At 39.6% G+C, this 22,279-nt stretch overlaps 1 protein-coding gene across 11 annotated transcripts in view; it reads left to right on the plus strand.

The window, feature by feature from the left end:
* nrxn2a (neurexin 2a) overlaps positions 1–22,279 on the plus strand; it is a 129,577-nt gene that overhangs the window by 5,301 nt on the left and 101,997 nt on the right. For 6 of the 11 annotated variants that reach the window (XM_024803949.2, XM_024803954.2, XM_024803951.2 and 3 more), the window contains exons 2-3: positions 19,681–20,771; positions 21,761–21,781. In XM_024803949.2, coding sequence (XP_024659717.1) covers positions 20,072–20,771; positions 21,761–21,781 — 721 coding nt within the window. In that variant the 5' untranslated portion in view covers positions 19,681–20,071. The remainder of the gene's footprint in view (positions 1–19,680; positions 20,772–21,760; positions 21,782–22,279) is intronic. The other 5 variants (XM_024803958.2, XM_024803957.2, XM_024803956.2 and 2 more) reach the window with 1 other exon arrangement.

Here is a 22,279-nt window from a genome sequence, read left to right on the forward strand (position 1 = left end):
TCTTTAAATAAGTGTGCGCAGAAGCCTGTTTCTTCCGCTAAAACAGTGATGACATGTGGAAGGTCAGACATTCACCTTGGCTGACTGTCAGTCTGGTACAGTAATACACATTATCTTCATCAGTGAGTCAGCCCATAATGTTGGAACTGAAAAAAAGGGGGTGGGTGGGGGGTTTGGGTCAGTGGGGGATGCTACAGTAAGGCAAACTGAAATGTTTTGATTGAACTTGCATCAGATCTGTTGCCAGAGATGTCTGACGGGGCTACGGAGGTCTTATACTGTCTTAGTTTCAGATTGCTCAATGAATCTTTCTCTTTCATACCAGACATTACTCTCACCAGCAAAGGCATTAATCTTTTCAAGCTAATATCCACAGGACTCTGGCTTAGAAGGAATGTGAGCACTCACGATGAAAGGAAGCTTATGTATGGGGAAAAATAAGAGCAGGAAACCTGGCCAGCCATAGTAAATTGCATTGTAACACTTGGGGTTAAAAGAGCAAAGTCTTGCAAGCTTTCGTTTCTCCTTCCTTATCATCTCACATTAAGGTGGATGACAGATTTATGTGGAGGCAATTGATCAGCTGCCTGACTGTCCATCCATCACGCTGATCTCTGCTGTGCCTGAACCAGGCCTGTCACACTCAGATGACCAGCGGACTGCAGCGTCGGGGATGGTGTGGTAAACACTGGGACAGTCATTTATTTCAATTCAATCTGTGTCTTCGGGCGTCTCTCATGGGGAACAGATTCATGCTAATTTGTTATAGTATGCATCGGAAATCTCATCTAATGCTGCATTGCAAAATCAATCTTATCCTTGCCTGAAGGAGTTTGTCTCTTGCGTCCTACCTGTATGAGGAGGCTCCATGCTGTATCAGTGTCAACATTCATTGGGTTTTAGTGGAGCTTTCTGATCCTGGCCAAGAAGCTGTTACCCAAGATTAACCCAGGTTGTTCTGTTGCATTGCTGGTGAAGAGGAGAGAGGAGTGTGTGTGTGTGTGTCTGTGTCTTGTGTGTCTTGTGTGTGAAGGAAAGAATCAGTGAATAGGATCTTTTCTTGCTCCCACTCTCCATTTTGTCTGGTGGCATCATTCTCAGGATGAGATGTGACAGCACTGGATGATCTAATCATGGATGTCATAGCATAGCTGCTTATTAACTGAGATTTCAAGGGCAAACATTTTCATCATTAGTAGTATGCTGTATAAATGGGTGAGCTCCACAAGCAAGTACAGTGCTGAATGATGGCTCCTGGTAATGTCACTGAAGCACAGGAGGGCCTTTGCTGTCTCATTAAATTTTTTGTGCATATATTTTAGGAAGCGTCTTTATGAGGAGCTAAGTTACAGAACCTACATTGCTACACAGTGCTCTACTAGAGGACCGAATCTCAACGGCAAATTAATTCTTCCTTGAGAGTTGAGAGGGAAGGTCCGTCATTTATAATAAAGATCTCTGGGGTTGCTTTCATGAGGGTTGTGTTTAAGAGTATTTGCATATCCAGAGTCTTGAAGAGGCACTCTGAAAGATGGGGGAATTCATAAAGTTGCACAGTAAGGACTTCAATGATCTTTGATATCGGCACTGTATCTGTTAGCTCACTGACAGTGTATTTTATCTTCACTGCTTTTGGATCAGTGTATTTTTGTGCAGATTGAATTAAAGTTCAGCTTTTTAGAAACCTCTGGTATCTCCCAATGAGATGTTATCCTTTGTTAGCCCTGTATGAGCTACAGCACACTGGTGAAAACCGATGGAACGCTTTCAGTATTTTGATTGGATTTGATTTTTTTGCATGTGAAAATGTTAATCAACAAGGCAATCATTTAATTAACTTTATATACAAATTCATGGTGCTGCCCTTTATTATCAGTGCTTGTATAGTATTAGTATTAGTAGGCTACAACTTACCTTGTGATTGTGTGAACAGCTAGTACTATTCAGAAGAGTGAAATGTAGAGATGCATTAACTGCAATTGTCTTGGTTGATGTCAATTGTTTTTAAGTGGGACCTGCAGATTTTTGGCACTGCCGATTTCTTTCTGAGTACTATAGCTACCAGCAAAACCAAGCAAAATCATATTTTTTCATTATTCAATATTTTTTGTTAATAAAACAAATGATAAAACAGTTTCCCCCATACTGCTCTGACTGAAAATTAAGTGCTCTGCTACTGGTAAGAGGTACAAGTCATTAATTGCTGTACACTCATCTTTACCTGAAACATTTTCCCCCATAAAACAAAAGCAGTTGCAATAGATTTTTATAAGATAACAAAACAAGCATCAGTTACTCGTATTATTTTCCAATATGTTTATAACTTCCCCAGAACATCAACACTTATCTTTTCCTATCATCTTTCCTTATAACAGGGTTGATCCTTTGCTTATACCAAGCCTAGTGGCATGTGGTAACTCTAGCTAGCTAGCTCAGACCTAGCTAGCTTTTTTAGTATCTTTAAAATGTCCATTTCAGCTTGGTGAGTGTTATTTAAGTGTGCAATTAGGTAAAGGAGTTTTTCATGATGGTCCCCCATGTGCCTTAACTCACAGTTGGGCGCTTTCTAGCCAGTAACATGTTAGCATGTGGGCTATGAGTGTGCTGCAACTATTTGTCTGCATTCGTGTTGCACATGCATTAAAGGTGACATACACGAAGTTGACTGGCCAGCCAGTCATCTGATTCTGGTCCCTAGCTGGTGGATTGGTGTATCTCTAGTAAAATGGGGTAAAATAAATTATATAGTTCACAGATATCCAAACACATCCTCACTAATGCACACCCTCACATTATTTTAACATGGGGCTGAATTTGCTCTCAACAACCATTCAGACATGAGCCATTTTTCTAAAATGCCTGAACAGTGAAAGATTAAACTATCACAGGAATATCAAAAACATCCATCAGAATAAACTGAAAGATTTTCCTACTCATTTGTACTGTAGCTTACCTGTGTGAGATTGACAGCGTCTGACTAAATGGCGCTCTACGCCATTCTTTGCTCGTCCACACACATCAGTCATGTCATTGTATGCTCAAACTGAGTGGAGTGGGTGGCGAGCAGAAAATTGGAATCTTTTTTATAAAATAAAGCTTCAGACAAATGGTTCTCTTCTGAAACAATCTTGTATGTAATTTCTTTTTTTCCCCTGAAAACTGAAATATAAGTAGAAGAACTGAATGTTGACAGAAGATATGTCAGGACAAAAATCTGTCTAATGATGTTAGTGAGTCTTGCCTGAGCTGAGCTTCTCATAGCCACGACCCAACCTCCACCTAAGTGTGCGATGAAGGTGTTGCTCTGATCCCGCTTGGTTGGACAGAGACAGTGATGCAGGCTCATTTGCTGCATGTAAGCGAATAAGCTGGAAGATGCCTGCCGTCTTGTCATTTAAATCACATTTTTTTTGCTGTGGGAACCCAAGCAAATTGCATCTCAGAGGAAAGCATTTCAAATGGCATTACAGTTACAGCAGTGTAGCAAGCAGATGTGCATGGATTTTATCCCTACTACGCCTACAGTACATTTACATTTGCTTAATGAGGGTACTGTGAAGAGTACCATGTTTATGCTTGTAGCTAGTGTTACGTAGTTAGTTACCTAATTACCTGGCTTGCTGGTTTGTGAAAATGTCATCTGTTACAGGCCCTGTTCTACTGAGACAAGGGGAAACTAATGCTTGGCTGACACGCACCCAGTATGTATGGCCTACATAGTGTTGCAGCAGGTAGATAGATACCTTAAATTGGTTGTTCTGCCTGAGTGTTGTTCAAGCCAAAGGCCCATATCTGCTCATATTTATCACACTTAAATCTAAAGGTGCAGTAAAAACACAGTTTTTTCTCTTCAGGCCTGTGTCTCTAAGAGCTTTCCCAGCAAGACAAATTGGCAGATTGTGAAGAAAAATAAGGGCAAAGCAACAGCATGACTACGACCGTAAATGCTACGAAAGTGGCTTGATTGTTTCTGTGGAATATTTACAATTAAAATCAATATTTTCAAAAGGTTGCTTTCATGTCTGATAAAAGCAACCGGCGCAGCCACAAACATCTCGTTTTTAGCACTGAAAATACTGGAACGTTTATACATCTCTTTGAATTATGCAACATATAAATCAGGGGGATAACAGCTGACGCAGAGATATGAGTTAACGGTCAAGAAGAGGATCAAGTGGTTGATGAAGATGAGGATAATGACGGCCTTGTTGATGATGAGGAGTATATGCCTAATGGCAAGGGTGACGGTCGTGCGGATGCAGATGTTGATGAGGGCGGTGATTGTACCGCTCAAGCTTGCAGCTGAGCTAAAAAAGCATTCCACAAATACAAGAAAAGCAAAGCACACATAAAATCTCAATAGCAAACGCTTCTAGCTTGAAAAGGCACAAATGTGATACCTTAGGCTGGTAGAAAATTCAGAAAGACATATTTGACGATGTGTCTGTTTGAGGACTACAAGCATTTTTTTTTTCTTTAAAACGTTTTTCATTTAACAGAATGCATACCAAAGTCCAAATGCAGCTGCATTAAAAAAAGAATTCCGTGCTTTTGGAAATGCTTTGCCTATTTGCTTTCTTGCTGAGAGTGAGATGAGAAGATTGATAGCACTCTCATGTCTTTACAGTAAATATGAAACTCCTGCCAGCAGCCAGCTAACTTATCTTACCACATAGTGCGGAAACAGGTGGAAAATGGCTACCCTGGCTCTTTTCAGAGGTAACAAAATATTCCTTCCAGCACCTCTCTGTAAAGCTCCCCTAAAAGACATGTTGCACTTAGTCGGTATGAAACCAAACTGTAGAAAATTATTTTGCTGTCAGCTACTGTCTAGGCTCCATAAAACTACTGCTCCAGGCTTTGCACTAAGTGAAGTTAGCCTGTTGCTGCTGATTATCTACACTGAAAAAGAAATCCATTTAAATAATGGGAAATGTCCCGGTCATTTTATCCCCAGCTCATTTGTCAGAATTTTATCGTAAATTGTAAAATTCAGTGCATTTCAAGATTTAAAGAAAAACACCCATAAAAATGAAAGATTTTAAAATGGTAAATTGTTCTAAATCTACTATAGTGTGTAGTCTGCAGTGTACACTCAAAAAATAGATTTGAGAATTGTGTCACTTTTCTCATATTAGTTTTGATATAACAAGACAGCCAATGACCCTTTCTCTAAATGTTAACACGAGCAAGCACGCTGCTATAAAATACCATCTAAAATGAGGTTATTAGATAGGAGAAGCACCTGATAAGTCTAATACTGACGTTCAATATGAACCATGTTGTTTATCAGCTCATCTTTTATTTAGCAGGTGCAGAATCAGCAACTAAACGGCGTCCATCTCACCAGTGCAGCATCAGTTCTTGCATTTTTTTTTTAATTCATCACCGTCAATAGCCAACTGCAAAAACGTACACTGCAAACCTGACACTTTTTGTTAACACATAAAATAAAAATAAGCAGTCCCTCATTGCTGATGAAATACCTCGATTCTCTCCCTTAGCCCACCTGCCAAAGTAGATGATGTGTCCTCATCATAAAAAAAGTAGGCCTAGATGTCATGTATGAGTAATTAAAGTTTCATGTTACACAAGCCACTATAGATGAGTGCATGCCCATCATAAAAGATTGACTCATTCCAAGGAAGCTGCCTCCAAAAAAAAAAGTACTGAGGAAAAAGTAGAAGGGATGAAATGTAAGATTCATAAAGCTGGGAGAAGAAGAGAACGTGTTGTTTGCAACATGACATACATTTGAAGTCGGGACACTGTCATGCAGTGTGGAAAAATATGGATGCCACTAGGAGCGCTGAGAGCCTGGAACAGCAACACAGATACCCACAAAATGCATGAAAGAACACCAGGATGTTCCATTTACCAATTTACCAAATAATCATCTCTGCATTACGTTTGGGTTACAAACAGGATGAACTGTGTTAAGTGAGCAAACAGTGGCTTAAAACAAAAGCCGAGTGACAAAAAGGTAACGCGTGTGAAGAGAAAGAGACTCACCTAAGTGTCTCATGCACACTGCTGGGAGGAAAACGGTATCTCTGGGGATGATAATTGGATGACACCAAATTAGAAGCTGGGAGTGTTTACACACTGTTGCATTTAATAAATGGAAAATGAGAACCCCTTGAGCATTTGACCATCAAATGCATGTGTAGATCTGCTTATTAGCTTTTATTTTATTGATGGAAAAAGTAATGTCACTTTTATGTGTGTAGGAAATATGAAGCCACAGTCATCAGCAGCTATTATAGTTTGCATAAAGACTGGAAGTAGGGGGGGACACCGGAAGTATTGCTCTCTGATAAAAGAAAACCTTCCATTGAAAGGAAAAAATACAAATAATTGATACTATCCACTAACTGAGGGGGGTGGAAGTGGTTAACAAAAAGCTTTTAAATGTCCTTAAATCTAAACCACATGTCAGACAAACAACATAAAAGGCATTCAGTGCATAATGTCCAAAGCTGCCACAGTTTATTGCTATTCAAAGTCCAGGAAATTGCGCTTTAGTATTGTCACGCTCATGTCTTTCAACCATAAAAAAATCACTTTCAGTAACATTTAGTATTTGATCTATGCTTCAAACAAAGTGGAAAACGATCACGGAAATATATTAAAGAGAGTTTGATTTTTATTGTTAAAAGCTGCGGACTTCTCTAAAGTACACCTACCCAGTAGGTGTAGCAGAAAAAAACAAGAGAAGAAAATAAACACCCTTGTCAAATTACTCACTCGCTCACCTCACAAATAACCTGCACTGGTTGCAAATATTGCAAAGTAATTTAACTTGACCTTTGGAAGGTAATGGAGCCACTGTTAACCATAAATTCAAGGATGAGTCGAGTGAAACGCGGCCACATAACAAGGGCTGAAATTCGTGAGACATTCACTCTGCTTTTATCTAAAGAGCTTCAGTAAAAGTCGTGGCATTAAGTAAAATGAAGTGGCTTTAATGAAACATTCTAAATATACATTTAAGAAACTGAATATGGGTCAACATTCTTGGATGGGTAACGGTTAGAGCATTTACATTGCACATTCTTGGTCTCCAGAGGATGATTTGTACTCACTTTTTTAGCCCCCAGCCTGCGCTTTACATTTGCAGTTTTTTGTGATTTACCGTGACTTTCATTGCATTTTACTTCTAGCTCGTTTGTGTGTTCAGTACTTTTTTTTTTTAATTTGCAGTTTTATCAGCCTCAACAATACTTTGGGTTTAATTTAAACTACTAGGTCTCCAGGCTAAGGTGATGAATGTAGGCAGCATTGCAGATTACCATGTTATGTTAGCTTTGTCATTGTGAGCAGGTGAGCCTGCTGTCAGTAGCATTCAGCTATTCCTTTTTTCCCTCCTTTGTGTTGTCTCAGCTTCATTTCAGTCCTTTTTAATAAATGTGTAATTGATGAAATTAGGTAGATTATGTAATGTGAGACTATATATTGTATATTTTTTCTGCTTTTGAGCACCGCATCAAATCTGTGAAGGCTCTGGTTATGAGTGATTTTAGTATGAACTTAGTCTTTTTTACTCTTTTGATTCCTAGCAGACCTCCATTTCTGTTTATGAGGTTGCAGCTAAACTTGGTCCCATTATGTCTTCACTTTCTCTCCATCTACCTTCCGACCCCTCTAGTTGAGAGGATCTTTTCTGATGTGGATTTTTGCATTGCTGTGTTTTTACATTCAACAATACTGAATCTGCTTTTCAGCTTAAAAATTCAAAAACACAGTCTACATTAGCATATGTAATGCCCTTGCACATGTGGTTTATTGCAGTGGTTGTCATGTATGCCTGCAGATTGTATGTTGTGCCCGGTAAAGTGATCAAAATTCAGGGACCACAGAAAGTGACAACATATAGAAACAGCTACAACTTCAACGGGTGGAGCGTTCCTGGATTTAGATCCTACTTTTAGTATCGTACAAGGAAAACAGCTCAACAAAATTTTCTGCAGAGTAACAGCATCCATTACATGTGTCATCAAAATGACTTTAAAAGGTCACATTTTTGGCTTTATTTCTGGAAATTGTTGGAGTGTATCATGACATAGCTTCAATTATAGCATTTCCTGGCTTGGAATGAGAAAAGTCGATGTGGCAAATTTGTTAAGCTTATAAGGGAGGGTAACGCAGGATCTTTCAAAATTGAAGATAGATCTTCTTCATTGTGAAAGACACTGAAAGAAACCAAAGAAAAACAGAAATGAGGGGTTGAATATCTCATAATGCAAGTCTTAATTAAGAAAACCTTCTCTTTGAGGCTGGTGGGGATTCACTGAGGAGTCGTTGGCATGCAAACACAGGAAGAATTCATTCCAACCCAAAACCCAGCAACAACTCACTGAGGCCACTTTTATATAGGCGCCTAGTAAACACAGTAAAAATAAAAGGAAAAAAAAAGCTTCATCTGGGCCAGACTGAGGTAGCAGCTTGTTTGAGTGATCCCACACAGCTGAGCAACCTTCTGTGGCTTCGTCCTGGGTGCTGTAGGGTGGAGGGCGGGTGCTGTCCTTGTAACTGCTGTAGGTCCCCAGGCAATATGAGTGCCTGAGTGACAACCCCCTGCTGCCTACCCCTCGCTTATATTTGCATTCATATACTATTAATAAACTTGAATTTCAGTGCAGCAGAATTTTCCCCTTTTTTTGCAAATGACCAGAACCTCCTTGAGCTTATACATCAAGAAAGATTTATAATTATTCATGAGTGTATTGATGGTTTATCCTCATAAATTTACATGAATGTGTACACTTTTGTGAATGTTATTTGAAGATACTCTGCTTAATATCACATGGGACAGACTTGAATGAAATAAATGTTATCGATTGGGTGTTTTTTTTCTCTTCTGTCTATCGAGTAATGAATTAATCATCTTACTGATGCATATCTGTGAAGTAAAATCTGTCTTTGACTTAGCTGGTCTCCTATGTGCGTTCTCGCTCGTTTCACTGTGGAAAAACTAGTCTTCAAACTACTGTTAGTCATGTGACTTGATATAAGGGCTGCATATGGTGGTGTAGGAGAAGCAAGAAGGTGAAGAAGAGTGCAGTATGAAGGGAAGTCATGTTGAGCACATCCTTTGAGGCACACAAAGTGTGACCTGCTAATGAGATAGTTGATGATTCAGATCACATTTATGGCATCAAACAGCCTCACCCTGATGTTATCTTTGTGCTTGTGCTTTTAAAAGCAGTCGTGTCTGTTTATTTGCGTGTCTACCGTCTGTCTCTGTGCTGAATTTTATCTACTGCGAGAGAACCACTGGCTTAGGAGAGATTTGACTGTGTAGTAGTATCTTTTTTTATTCCTTAAAATGTATATTCATAAGATAAAGATCATATTTTTGCCTTGAAAGATGGATGGAAATAGTTTTTTTTTAGATATATTTAAAAACCCCGCAAGCTCAGATTTTTTTCAAGTCTGTTAGAAAATTGTCCATTTTTATTTTGGAAGCAAAAGTGCTGACACGCTGTGGACTTTTTGTTGAGCTTTAAAAAAACATGGCTGCTCACTCTCTTTGTCTGCTGCTGTATGCAGCAGTACTATCTCAGTGTGCGGAACAAGACGGTCCCTTGATGTCTGAGTTACTCAACTACAGACTATTCCTGATAAATACCAGCACTCCTTTTTTTTTTGTCTCCCCATAGAGGAACAAACGTCTGAAAAGAGGCATCCATCTGTGTCTCACGGTTATTTGAAGGAATCAATTCGCTGTTACACTCTGTAATTACTAAAACATGCAACTAGACAGATACATTAATGATTCATTATGAGACAACAAACAAAGCAAAACAATTTTTTTTGTCTACAGCTCTTCCATTTATGAAAACCTATGCTAAAATGGCAACAAGCAAAAAAAGGAAAAAAAACCAAAACGCAATTAATGACAATGTATTTTAAAAGGAGAGCTTCAATCTTCAATCCAAACTAGATCAAAGAAAAATTCCTAGTGTATGTAGGTCAAACTCGTCTTTGTTTCACACCAGGCCAGATTAGATTTTACTTCAAAATTGGTTAATTAAAAGTGTGTATCATTACTGGTGTCATTGTTTCCGTCTGTAATTTAGAGTAATTCTGCGCTCACTGCTCAGGTTTTCGTGTAGTTTCTTCACTCAGAAGAAATGCTGCTGTGCATGACAGCCAAACTTAAGACCATGAACTTAATAGGCACAGAACAGACAGAATTATGTGGAAGGGTTTTTAGCAGCATTAAATAATCTTATATCGTTTAGCATTTTCCTCCACAGTCTGGTGCATGCCACAAATTTCAATATGCTTTCTTAGATTAGAGCATTCTTTGAAAAAGCTGGGATAAATCTTCCTTTGCACTTACTGTAAATATCAGCAGGTTTGACTGTGCTGTAACAAAGAAGGTACAGCACTGTGCAAAAGTCTTGTTTCATTACTCATTTATTCATAATTTAATAGCAATGAGAAATACTTTTTTTTTTTGCAATGTTTTAAAGTGGTCTTGAGCAGTAGTTCTAAATATCAGTGCTTTTCTTTGGGTGTTTAATGCTTTTTTAACTTTATTCATTTTCATCCCAGTTCTTGTACCTGACCACTTTTATTTTCACAATTTTTTATCATTCAAGCAAAAAACAGACAGCTTACTCAATGTGATGAATCAGTGTTGTGTCCACACATAACAGACACCCGAAGAACCAACTTTAAATTGTATCTTTACAATTTGTTTCTAGCAGCCTGTCACAAACACACATCATTTGTTCCTTTATCTTTAGTTGTATAGAAACGTAGTTGTATGGAACGATAACACAGTTTGACAAGCATAAAACAGTATTCTTGCACCAACAAGGTGATTCCCAAAGAGCTGTTAGCCAAAACCTGGCATATCTCATCATTGAGTGCAGTGTGTTTTTAACAAATGCAAGAAAAATGGAAAAATGGACAGTTGGAGGATAAAAGATGAAGTGAAAGGCCTCAAAAACCGTCTGCAATGGTGCAATATCTAAAAGTCATGTCCTTAAGAAATAGGGAAAATATCCAGCAAAGACCTTAAAGATGCATCTGGCCCTTCAGTTGATCCATCTGCTGTTCCCTAAAGCCTCATCAGAAATGGTCTCAGTGGAAGGGTGGCTGTCAAGAAGCCATTCTTAAGGAAGGGAAACAGGGAGAAAAGACTGGAGTATGCCAAACCTGAACAGGTTTTATTTGGTGATGAATCCAAATTTGAATGTTTTAGTTTAAATTGTCATCAGGAGAGAATGTTCAACAATGTGTATTTATAGCCTGTAACAGTGCGGGGGCTCTGTCATAGATGATGGCTACATTTTCAGCCACTGGTGCTGGAATTTTTGTCAAAATTGATGGAATTATGAGCATATAAAAGTATTATCAGATTATGATCCATAATGCATTACCATCTGGAAAGCTGACTGGCAACAGCTTTATTTTTTAGCATAACATTGGCAGTGTGCAGTGAAATCATACCTGGGTATAAAAAAACAACCCATAGTGGAACACTATCAGGCATGGCATGGCCTCGCCAGAGCCCAGAACTCAGCGTTATTGAAGCAGATCATCTCGACAGAGAACAGAACAAAAAGGCAGGCTACATCCAAACAAGAGCTTTGAATATCTTTCAAGAAGCCCGGAGAATTATTCCTGAAGACTAATAAATGAGGGAACTTGCCTTATAAAGGCGGTCAACCTTACTAGCATTGTAGAAACTTTGTTTTTGCCTTTTCTGTTATATTTCTATTTATTTCGTTTAAAGAGATAGCTGTCCTTTTCCAGGCACAATATAAAGAAATGAGGGGTGGCTCAAGACTTTTGCACAGTACTTCAGAGTAACTCCAAATAACCCCCATCACCCTAATAGAGACTATTTCTAGAATGGAATCTTACATCAACATAAATACTTAATGAGATATTTGCAATTCACTTTGGTAATTAATATCCGAATTTATGCCTAATTTTGCTTCCAGCATCACTCAGAGGATTACAGAGGTGTAGTAGGAAGTCAATATTTGCCAGAGTGCTTTCACTAGGTGCACAGACCCATGCCACAAGTAGATTGGGCATGCATATTGAGTGCAGTTTTCCTTACATTTGCTTCTATAGGCCTATTGGAATTGTTTTCATAGTCTAGCAGGCTCCATTTGGAGAATGGCTGAATATTCAACCTCCACTGGTCGTCTAATAGAAAAAAATGATGGATGAAAAGAGAGAGCTAAACAGCTGGAGAAAAATAACCATGTGGTACATTAGGTGCAAATGCAGGACTCATTGTCATTGTAACCCAAGAACCTGCTCGGATAAATTCTAGATAAGAGGAATAATTTCAGAAACATTTGCAGTTCACTGAAGCGTGAAAAAGAAACCAATCACTGCAACAGAGGCATACTTGAAGACAAGAAGACCTTGAGCTCCGTCTAAATGCCTCAGTGACAAGCAAACACAGACTCCATGTATGATTAAATGAAACATACCATGCAACAGAATATCAGGCTCACTTTTTTGCAATCTCTTGCAGGTTATTCTTAAGCATTTTCCTTTTGGTAACTTCGCAGTCGAACTCCTGTTTTGCTCTTTCACCTGCTTATTCGGTTTATCCAGATTCAAAAAAATTGCTTTAAGCTCACCGCTGTGTTCGCTGACATAATACTGAGTATCACTATGATCCCTCCTGTTTGGTGTCAGCTGTGGAGTCAAGAAAAACAGTTCAGTCCTATCCCTAGCAAGCCTGAGTGTGTGTGTGTGTGTGTGTGTGTGTGTGTGTGTGTGTGTGTGTGTGTGTGTGAAATCTGTTCACGTTCAGGCAGTAATTGCTGAACCTGTAGCCTCTCTGACCACTTCTCTGTCCTTCCCCAGGGTATCAGGTTGACTTTTACTACCAGCAAGTCATTCATGCTGAATTTCTTTAGCAGTGCAGTGCTGGTTGTGACCCTGATGTGATCCCAAATGTTCTATTTAAGAGAATACAGTATCTAATCTGTTAGGAAGAGGAAGTTGGATTGGAGGTTTTATGTGGCAACCCCATTACTCTCATTTTTTAATGATCAGTGCCAGTGGCTTGTGATTATAGACTAGGATACCAGCAGCAGTGACATTCCACATAAGTCATTTGGTAACTCATCTTTATTCTCACCATAGGGATCATAAGGCTAGACCACAAAACAAAAGTGTTGAATATCATCCTTATAATGTATACAAATGTCTATTGTAACAATTACTGAGCCAATTACATGAGATTGATACTGGATCCCTCCTTTCTTTCCATTTTTTTTTCTTTGCTTCTTTTTTCTTCTTTCTCCCAACTAAACAAATTTTCTGTCTGCTGAATGGAAATGTAATACTCTTATTTTCACAGGCCACTTTGGTATTATTTTTTCTGTACTCTGCATCAACTCTTGAGTCATCGCCACATCTCTCACATTTCTACCTGTTACCTGTTATGTTTATATTTATTCGGATGCTTCGTGGTCGCCTCGCTTCCTCCTTTTTCTGCTTTAGCAGCTCTGTGGGCCAACATTGCGTTTTCAGTGTGCAACACGTCCCTGCACTGTCTTTTCTCCTTTATTTATTTTCTTTTATTCGGCAGCACTCAGGCTATTTTATTATTTATTATCATTTTATTTCTCACGACTTAAAAAAAAACCTTCACTCAGCACGATGGAATATAACATTTATTAATATTATTATCGGCTATAGATAATAGTGTTGTTTTTCCTTGTTGCCGCAATTGAATTGTCAAACGCCACGCCACGTTTATACCCACACCTACTGTCTCTTCCTGTCATGCCTTTTTTATATTTTGAATTGGTGCTTTTTTTAAATTTTATTGCCACTCACCCACTCACAATTTGTCTGTCCTAAGCACGCATGCACACACATTCTTTTCATATCTTAGTGAAGACATCTAATTGACATCATGCTTACCCTAATCCTAACCGTCAAGAATGAATGCCTAACCCTAACCCTCAGCCTAAATCTAACCATAACCTAATTGTAACCCTGACGCTAAAACCACATTTTGAGCCTCAAAAATGCCTTCAAACTCGAGGGGATGGGCATTTTGTCCCCATAAGTCACTGGTGGTCCCTACAAGTATAGTGGCATGCCAATTTTCTGTCCTCACAAAGATGTCTACGTACACACACGCACACATACATGCATTCAAACCTCCTGACATAAGCTGGTGTGCTGTATTTGTCATGTTTATTGCATATTTGTGTCCTTGATGCATTTCTGCAGTGTATGTCTGAACTATGTGTTGCAAGAAAAGAAGAAAAACCAGCAGATGTTAAAAAATAACTATTAATTTGTGGGCTGTGTTGTAATAATTTACATTTTATCCATAAGATTTTTGAACAATGTTTACTTTTAAGTACGTTCATTAGCACCAGCTGTGTAGGCTGGAGTAAAACATGGTGCATTTGTAATGTGTCTCGTCCACCCACTTCCCACAATGATTGACCAGCTGTGCGCCTCTTACTGGAGAAAGAGGTCGGGGTATGAACTTCTATCTCAAGCTGTGTTTTACTCGGGAGAGATTGTCTGAAAATGTGCAGCTTTATTCCCCATCTCCACTGTCTACAGCAGTTGGCTTTTCTCCCCAAATTTGTGTGTGGTGATTTGGAAAAGCTATCAACACACTGAATATTCATTAAGGTTGAACTTTAGTTCATTTTTTTATTTAATTCACAAACAAAAACTTTATGACCAAGGCTTTAGTCATAGAGATTGTCATATAACCTTCAGTCTACCTGGAATGTCTGATGCAAAGTAAATAGTTCTGTGATTGTATATCTGTGGTAGTTTATAAAGTGAGCATTATTTTAGGTCACTTTTACACCTATTGTTGGTTTTCTCTGGTCGGAATTAGTTGACGAGTTTGTAAATTTGTAGCTTTTTCCTGTGGTTTGGTTTGTGAACTCCAAAGGGCGGGAGCAACAAAAGTAAATAGATGAAGAAGGTGCTGCATTCTGGATTATTGGAAAACAGAATTTACGTTAATTTCACGGCTAGTTGCTGGGCCTTTCCACATCTATAGTACTTTCCCACAATTAGAATAGAAGCGTACGTGGCTACGGGATGTTTTTAGCTCAGACTTGTAACGTGTGCCTGGTAGTTCGTTCAGATGTGAATCAAATCACATTCAAACCATAAATGGACTGCTCTGGAGTTTGTTTGGAACCGTACCAACACCACCTCCTCCAAAGGGTCTTGGTGTGGTTGTTTTGGTCCGAGTGCAAAGACTGTGTTCAAACAAACCACAAACAAACCACACCAAGGGGGGAAATTAACCAGATTTCCATTTAAATGGTCTATACAACTGTAGGTGTGAAACTTGAGAAAACAAACCAGAATTCTTGAAGATGATATATGTAAGGATAAAAAAAATTGTGTACTAGTAGTTTCATGTACACTCACCGACTAGTTTAGGTACACCTTGCTCGTTCTAGGTGTGACACTATTTTCCCTTCCGAACTGCTTTAATTCCTCATACCACAGATTCAACAAGGTGCCGGAAACATTCCTCAGAGATTTTGGTCCACATTGACATAATAGCATCACACTGTGGTTGCAGATTTATCAGCTGCACATCCATGTTTTGAGCTTTGTGACATGGTGTATTATCCTGCTGGAAGTAGACATGAAAAGATGGCTACACTGTTGTCATAAAGGGACGGACAGCAACAGTACTCGGGTTGACTGTGGTATTCAGACTCAGGTGGTACAAAGGGGCCCACAATGTGCCCATCTGCTTCATGGTTCAATGTGTTCTTCTGCATAGATTGGTTGTAACGAGTGGATCTGAGTTACTGTTGCCTTTCTATACCCTCCAAGCAGTTTGCTGTGTGACCTCTGGCATCCAAAACGCATTTTCTCATGCTTCAAAAATGCTCTTTTCTGGACCTTTCTCTGTAAACCCTAGAGATGGTTGTGTGGGAAAATCCCAGTAGATCAGCACTTTCTGAAATACTCAGACTAGCCCATCTGGCACCAACAGCCATGCCCTGTTCAAAGTCACTAGAATGACATTTTTCCCCATTCCGATGCTCGGTTTGAACATCAGCAGGTCATCTGCCTGAAGGCATTGGGTTTACGTCATGTGACTGGCTGATTAGAGATTTGTGTAAACAAGCAGCTGAACAGGTATACTTAATAAGGTGGCCAGTGAGTGTATTTAACTGATACGATTATGTATGATGATCAAAAGCAAACAGTACAGCAGTGTCTCTTTGCCGTTGTATTGATAATAAAATGTCAGTGATGTTTGGTGGCGTTTCACTTCACCATAGCAATATACTGCATCATGTTAGATGTATGCATGTAAGAATTATGCTGTATGCGTCCTACTTTTATGGTATCACTACTTATTCAATGTTTTTTTATAGACAGAAAAGTATGACAGCAAAATAATTTTAGTTGTCAGAAAAAAGAACAACAAGAGCTCAAAAATTTAGGGCAGGTGAAAAGAAAGGCTATTGTTTTCTGCCACGTGAACCAGTGACAGTGCAGACAGACCTTGGTAGATTCCATGTACCAGTCTTCTTCCAGTGGTGGAAGAGAGAAGTGTATAATGTATCTGGTTTTGCCATCAAATTGGCTCGGGGCACCACTAAACGAGATTAATTGAGCACCCCGAGTGGCTCCCAGACCAGATTCTGACCCTGATGGGTAATTGGCCTGTTGCTTTTAATGAAGAAAGTGCATGTTACCCAGTGAGGAAAGCCATTAAAATTTACAAGCTTAACTGTAAGCACCTTGCTTAGACATTGAGACGTCGTTATTTTGTGATCAATAGTGAGGCCTATTTGAACAGGGAGTAGCTGACCTAGGTCCAAACACACACACACACACACACACACACACACACACACACACACACACACACACACACATGCATTGAGGACTCTAATTTGTGTTCTGAAGCATGTAATTCATTGAACTGTTATTGTGTTTTGTTTTTTAAAGTCAGCAATAAATCGGTGATATCATTCAGTAAGATCAAAATCTTCACAGAAAGAAAATTAGAGGAAGTAGAACAGGTCGTTTACTAATCAGAAGGTTTCTGGTTCAATTCCTGGATCTTCTACTCTACATGTTAAAGTATTCGTGGGCACAATGAGTCGCCCCTAAACCATAAACTTGTGTATAATGGTTAAAGTGTTCTGACTGCTCAGATAGTATGTTAAAGCGCTATGTAAGTCCATTTATCACAGCGTTTGGGCTGAATTGAGTTTTTTAAAGCACTGTGATGCTTCTTTTTTTATTTTCATGTTAGTAGGAGTTTGAAATTAACAGTATCCATGACAAGACTTACTTATACCCAAGATTTGTGCTGAATCAGCTTAAATATTTTTTCCAACAAGTGCAACAAAATTACATTTCTTGACTAGTCCCTCCAGGAAATAAGGATTTGCATGTTTCATCCACCCTGTCTCTGTTGGCTTAATGCTGCTTCAGAAATGTTGAGTGTTGGTAAGATTGTTGAGAGCAAAGGGTGTGGGTTAACGGGACACACAGCTCAGATACGCGTACAGAAGGATGCATTTGGCATAACCAGTGCACTTAAAAGTGTGATTATTTGAGAAATGATGTTTCATATAGATGTCATTAACTGTTTGAAGTTAGGTTTATATTCAAATGTCAGCTCATCCTCTTTTAACTTTGAGAACTCATGCTTAAATTCAGCCAGTCAAACTGTGCACTTGTCATACGCTATAATATGAAATTTCTCCTGCTCAAGATTTATTTATACTACCTGCCCACACATTGTAGTGATATCTTAGAGTGAAAATGGCTCGTAATGAGTATACAGGACTTGCAGCACAACACTTATGTGCGCGATGTCTTTTAGTAGCACATACCTTCTTGTTACTTTGTGTCTCAAAATACTAATATGTTTTTTTTAAAACATCAAAGCAAGCTAGTGTTGACCGCATATATACAGCCTGTGAAGCATCTGACACGCCATACCTGACCCTGGCAAATTGCAATTCATCTTGTGAGGAGGGTGTCAGTTTTTATGACCTTCCTATTCCCATGATAAACCCGTCTATCAGAAGGATATTCTTCCAGCCTGAAGCCTTCTCATGCTTTAGGGAAAAACTTTGATTTATTTGCTGTAATGCACTCTTTCTTGCAACATCTACCTTTAGCAGATATAGCTAACTGTAGCAGTCCCTCATCTGCAGGATACCCAGTAAAGGCTGTAATTCCCAGCAGACTCAAACACACATTATATTTCTCTCTGTGACAGAGATGAAATTGGGCCAAACTTGCGTGAAATGCTTCTACTCCTGGTGGAGAAACATCCTTAAATGAGAAAAAACTCAGTTTGACACAACAAAGATTATTTCCTCTTTCAGACAAATTAGCTATTTTATGTTTTATTGTAAAGCCCGGGAGCTGTAACTGTGGAAATTATTGACAGCAGGCTGTTTTTATTGGAGACTGACTCATTAGAACTGACTGGATCAGTACAGTACCTCCATTTCTTTGTGTTTTTTTCCCTCTTCTTGAGATGGGGTGACTTTGGGACATTTTTTGAATTTTAAGCGCAGACATCTCAACATTCACTCAACACCCTCCTTTTCAAAATCAAACATATAGTGAGTTTCATCAGACGCGCGCTATGTGACGTGCAGTATAAGCATCCTTCAGATCTACTGTCGCTCAACGCTTTTACTCAAACTGGTTGTAATTGATTGTAGCTGCTGATTGTGGTTTTGATCACTTAATTGAATCACATAGTGCTATTGCGCTTTTATGTGTTTTTAATAGATTTTGTGTAGCCGTGGAGTTCTTTGGCACAAAGAAACAAGCTGCAACAGGCTGAAGCTGTACTTGTCTGTATTCATTATTATTGGCTTTGTTCTCTGCAGGGTAATGAAAATATAAATAAACACTACCCTCGTTGTTTAAATAAATTTTTTGCCACTTGGAATATGTCTAATTTCCTAAGAAATTATTTTATCCTGCTTGACACCAAACTGAACGGTCTTAGTGAGTCATTGCAGGCTCCGAGTACAGCTGACGACTGGTACATAACTTTGTTTGTGTCCCTAGCCCTGAGAGGCACACCCTCTTTTGTTATCACAAAGTATTGAATTTTGCTGTTTGCTTGTTTGTTTCGAACATAGACCCTGTCCTTTTCAGCACTCTCCAGCCTCTAGCCTGCATGTATTTTTTAGCTGTAACGTCTTAGCTTGAGTCTAGGGACTGCAGAAGGCTTTAGGGGCTCAACATCACTGAAGTTACCGAGGCCATGGATTGTGCTGGAACATCTGTGCGGGGGGGGGGCTTATAAGTTGTTTTTTTCCCACCAGCTTATTGGAAATCAACACAGGTCTCAGAAAACTAGTGAGACCCTCAGTTTCCCTTTCTGCCCAAAAGCTAAGGAATAAGGTGGGGTGCCAGGATTAGGGCTATATGCTAAAGCCATGTGTTGAGGGCCTTTTGCTGGAATCTCTAGGCTGTAGATGGTGAAAGTGACCTGTGATCATGTGAACCAGAGCTAAAGGCAGGCATTTCAGTTCTTCGTAACACTGACAATTCTCTCTTGCTTTCATCTCCATGTTCCCCTTCTTGATGCTTCATTATCTTTGGTAATTGATTTGCCACGTGATTCATAATGACTGTGCTGTGCAGTATTTCCAATTATTCATTGCACGCTCTTCTTTCATGTCTTAGGATGTTGGGATGCTGAGGAGAATGGAGGCTGTACCTAGGCCGCGTGCCTAGCTAACCCATGAAGAACTGACAGGAACAGTGCTGGATGGAGGCCAAGACACTGGATGGCGAAGACGAGGAATCACGCAGTGCTGTTTGTTCTCTTTCTCAGCCAATCCAAAGTAGATGCAAAGTGTTCTGTAATGTGCCTCGGCTGTTCACTCTGTCACGAGTCACCCAAGGAGAGATGGCAAAAAGAATCAGGATAGACAGTCAAGGCTAAAGAAACTCTTATTTCTGCAAACTGTAGGGTTATAAAACAATTCTAGATATATAGCTAGCTTTTCCTCACAGCTGTCTGTTGGATTCATTGGAACTAGAGGCCTACACTAGATAATAGATAGTCAGCATCATGTGCAGCAGTAAAGGAGCAGCTTCCTGGTTGTTGTTAGCTGGATTGGTGCTAACAGGAATAGCTTTGGAATATGAGGGGGTTCCTGGTCAGTGGACACGTTATGGCCAGTGGGATGCTAAGACAACAGGTGAGCTGAGCTTTATTCTCAAAACCAACATCAGCAAAGCCCTGGTGCTCTATCTCGATGACGGGGGAAACTGTGACTTCCTGGAGCTTCTCATTGCGGACGGGAGGCTTCAGTTGCGGTTTACCATTCATTGCGCAGAACCCGCCTCCCTGCACACGGAGACCCACATCAACGACCAGCGCTGGCACAGAGTCCTTCTCACTCGTAATTACAGAGAGACCAAGCTGGTGGTGGACAACGAGGAGAAAGCGACTGAGGTGAAGTCCAAGAGAAAAGAGATGGCAGTGGATAGCGACCTCTACGTAGGGGGAATCTCACCTGACGTGCGCCTCTCAGCCCTGACTTCCAGCACTGTCAAATATGAGGCACCCTTCCAGGGCTTTATTGCCAATTTGAAACTAGGAGAAGCGCTACCAATACTGATGGATGGTCAAGCTGTCCATAATGATCTGGAGTATATATGTGACACACATTCTCCATGCAGCAACAAAGGCCTGTGCTCCATCGACCAGGGAGAGGTTTTCTGCGACTGTATCAGTACTGGCTACAGGGGAAGGTACTGCCAAGAAGGTGAGAAAAATACCATGTGTTTCCATGACTTAAAGGCAGTAAGATTTTATTTAAATTGTGCTTCTTTTGGATTAAAAAAGGGATTGTCTGACTAAGGCAGACACAGTTATAAGGGTAAATGATAAAAGTCAAAATACAGTGTGACAACACCACAAGCATGAAAGTTACAAAGTCAGCAATTAGAACTATGAGCTGTTCAGCGATGTCTAAAGTATAAATAGTTCACATATTTTCACATACCTTCCAGATATACAGTGCATACCCTCACTGAGCTCCTGAGGATAATCAATAAAGCCCACTTAACCGCAATCCAGGCCAGAGTACACTACAGCACCGCTTAGAAGCCGCTCGCCTGCGTGAGCTCAGCTCTCTCAGCAGTTATCTTCACAAGTCAAAGGATAACAGCTTTCTAATGTGATAGCTGTTTGCATGTTTTCAACACTGGCACGTTGAATGGGCCACCAAATGGAGCCCCTTTTCTTATTTTGGAAAATCTGCTTAAAATAAAAGGAGAAAAGAAGTGTTTTAAAGGAGCTTAGACACTTCTCGTTACCTAAGGTATAAAGATCAGAAAATGGTAGTGATTAAAATCTTTTCCACTTTGCAAAAACACATTAGGGTCCCTCTTATAAATGCTACTCGTGACTGTTTGCTTAGCTCAGAAGCTTCGCAGCCTTCTTCCAAGAGTCCATGCGATGTCCTTAGTGGCTAAAACGAATCCTGGCATCTATATCTGAGATCACACATATGGGACATTATCCATCACAGATGTGATACAATACTATCATTATACCGAGCGAACAAATTACCGACTTTCAAGGCTCTGGGTAAATCATGTGTCACCAGCATGCATGCTGTGACATAAAGAAGAAGCTCGAGGAAGGCATGGCATACCCATCAATGTTTGATGAGATGCAGATAGTAATCTGGCTGTGGATTAATTCTTCATATCGAGATTAAACATGTCTGTCTTTCATTCACTCCTGCAGCTGTCCAGAGAGAAGTAGAAGGTAAGACAATGCATTGTTATATAATGAGCATAATGATGAGCATAATTTGTTTGCTGTGATGCTCTTATTTGCAGAGGCTATTACCGCAGCATCAGTGGGTGAGAGTGTGTTTCGGTTATTATCAGGTTGTTATTGTCAGTTTGGACTGCAGTTCTGACATCCTACAAATTAAGCTGAACGGAGATATACTATCACTGGTCACAAGGTCACTGATGAAAAAGGGCCTAATGTGCGGAATGCTCATTGTATATATAATCACTGTGCTCAAGGTGACTAGAAAGGTCCGCCGAGTACGTGGGTGTCACACAATAGGGGTTGCATTTATATACTGCATCACAGAGAAAGCAACTGTACAGAAATGCTTTGCTTTAATATTTATACATTCTATGTTTTCCTCTCCTGGCAGTGCATATATATCTCAAGAAAGCTGCTCTGAGGTTTATTAAGTCTTATATGCCATATATCTCTAAGGTAAATAAGTGTGTTTATCTCTAAAAT

This window comes from Maylandia zebra, linkage group LG10 (genome assembly GCF_041146795.1).
Source record: "Maylandia zebra isolate NMK-2024a linkage group LG10, Mzebra_GT3a, whole genome shotgun sequence".
Lineage (NCBI taxonomy): Eukaryota > Metazoa > Chordata > Actinopteri > Cichliformes > Cichlidae > Maylandia > Maylandia zebra.